Source organism: Pinus tabuliformis, chromosome 1_1 (genome assembly GCF_031772625.1).
Source record: "Pinus tabuliformis cultivar Carrire ecotype Pingquan chromosome 1_1, CPIR1, whole genome shotgun sequence".
In the NCBI taxonomy this organism is placed as follows: Eukaryota; Viridiplantae; Streptophyta; class Pinopsida; order Pinales; family Pinaceae; genus Pinus; species Pinus tabuliformis.
In genome coordinates this window covers 641712068-641714356 of record NC_142297.1, presented here as the reverse complement: position 1 = coordinate 641714356, position 2289 = coordinate 641712068, and the positions used below count along the sequence as shown (strand labels likewise).

The 2289-nt window shown below is 41.2% G+C and overlaps 1 protein-coding gene across 1 annotated transcript; it reads right to left on the bottom strand.

Annotated features, from left to right (window-relative positions):
• Positions 1 to 618: 618 nt before the first annotated feature.
• Positions 619 to 1191, bottom strand: LOC149214975 (uncharacterized). The gene has a single exon (XM_089389574.1). It carries the CDS (start codon positions 1189 to 1191, stop codon positions 619 to 621), a length of 573 nt encoding a protein of 190 aa, XP_089245700.1.
• Between the last annotated feature and the right edge of the window lie 1098 nt (positions 1192 to 2289).

Genomic DNA, 2289 nt, shown 5'->3' with positions numbered 1-2289 from the left:
TGCATTTCATAGATGTTTTCTCAGCTAAAGTCTAGCTGCAATCTCTGCTCACATTTTCACATAGTAATGCTCTTCCTTCAATGTTAGTCCTTCTTGATTGCATTTATTTACCTCTCAGTTTTTGTGCCTACTCGAATAGTATGTCGGTGGTCGTTTCGTTGTCAGTGTGTAAGGCCTGAAACCTCCTCAGAGCTATCCTCGGTAGTTTCTCTGTTGGTGGAATGAGCGTGGTAGTTTCATATTGATTTTGCGACATCTCTCATGTTAGTTCTTCCCTTTCTTCTTCTTGTGAGAACTTGAGCATTTTATTCCTCACTGTGCGCTTGTGCATAGCACTCCATTAATTTGTTGTCTGTTAGAAATTGTTGCCTCTCCTTTGCATAATTGTGGTGGGGTGAAAGAGGCATGAAATCTCGATCGGTTTTGAATGCTCCCTCACACCCCTTAGTGGTATATACCCACTTTGGCCTTGCTGTGGATGCCAACAATCGCACCTACATCCGCTCTCCCCTTCGCGGCCACACCATAAATCCGTTCGACTCCTCTCCCAGTGCTACCACTTCATTCCTCCGTGCTACGCCATACAACTCCTCTGTGTCCTTGCAAACAATATTTCCTTCATGACTCACTGCTTCTACAAGCTTGGAAACATCCGACAAAAAGGTTCCTCTCCCATACACTAGCACAGGGTACAATACTCTTAAGAATATCACAGACTTCGCCTGGTGCAAAAGCAGATTTAGGATCGTCTCCACTGTCTCCATTTCCATCTCCACTGTAAAGTCCATTGAACCAATTACAGCGAGCATGGCCACAGTCTGAGTTTTTACCCCCATTTTCCATGAAGTCGTAGACCATTTCCGTCAGACAGAGAGAGCTCGGCTCGTGATAGCTACCACTGCCGCCAAAATAATTGCTTGCTATTCTAGGGACATTCAAATTATTGTCATTAGTGTTGTTGTTGTTATCATGCAGCCCTGATGATTCTCCAGGAGGACGAGGATCGGGAAATACGCGTGAAAGGGCTTGGGAAGGGGGGTTTTCAACACAGGAATTCCTCAAAACTCCTTGAAATTGCCGTTCAAAAATCCTCTTGAGCTTTGATTTGACCATCACAGGTTTACTCGATGCATCGTTCATCCTGGCCGAAGCTTTGGTGTTCAACAGATTAATCTTCATAAGAGCTGGCATTATCCGAGTACAACAATCGAGTCTGGTACCTCTTAAGCACTGGCTTCCACGGTTTCTACGACTACTCTGAGGTGAGGGTAGCATGGGGCGCTAATCTGAGCACTCTTTGCTTAGACCTTAAGGAAATCAGTTTTAAGCCGTGCGATGCCAAGATTTTCCTGAAGCCACACGAATCAAAAGCTTGTACTCAAGAATTGGCTCCAAACAAGATTTCCCAAGAAGAAGTTGAGGCGAAGCAAATGAGGAGATGACTCGACAACATATTTTGAGGAAGGACCTGGCTTCTAAGACTGTTTATCATTTTTCCGCCCTTTGAATCTCAACCAGAACCAAAGCAACTACAGTTGCACTTGGCACCCATGATGTATATCTTTCTGTGATACTCCTTTCCTCTGTCAACTGGCTTATTTCATACTCAAAATATACAAAGGCATTAGAATATTTCTATGAGAAATTTGACCCATATTTTATTTCTATTAGGATCAAAGCTCATGAAGTCTTGCAATGAGAGGATGATCTGAATGAAATTGTGCAACTTGTTGGCAAAGATTCTTTAGCAGAAACTGATAAAAATTTTCTGGAGACTGCAAAACTTGTGACGAAAGACTATCTAGCTCAAAATGCACTTACTTAGTATGATAGATTCTGCTGATTTTACAAGCCTGTGTGTATAATGCCAAACATTATCCATTTCAATACATTAGCTAATCAAGCTATAGAAAGAGGAGCTGGTACTGATGGGCAGAAGATTACTTACAATATAATAAAAACAACGCTTAGGAGACCTTATTTACAAATTAGTGTCTCAAAAGTTTGAAGATCCTGTAGAAGGAGAGCTTGCCTTGGTACAAAAGTTTAGTAAATTATATGAAGACTTGACGGCTGGTTTCTGCAATATTGAAGATGAATATCGATAAGTTTATAACTATTAGTGGTGCTTGCTGGAGAAGTTTTCTTTTCTAGTTATTTCCAAGAGCATATTGTTAATCTGGAGCAGCTTAATCTTTTGCACATTTGTATTTTTTGATGTAGGGTGATTTAAATTATTGAAAATAGCCAACAGATTTCTTGATGTGCCGCAAGTTTGCTCATAGTGAT

Bases quoted from the DNA above. Each gene is read 5' to 3' on its own strand.
- LOC149214975 (XM_089389574.1), bottom strand. From the start codon at position 1,191: ATGCCAGCTCTTATGAAGATTAATCTGTTGAACACCAAAGCTTCGGCC.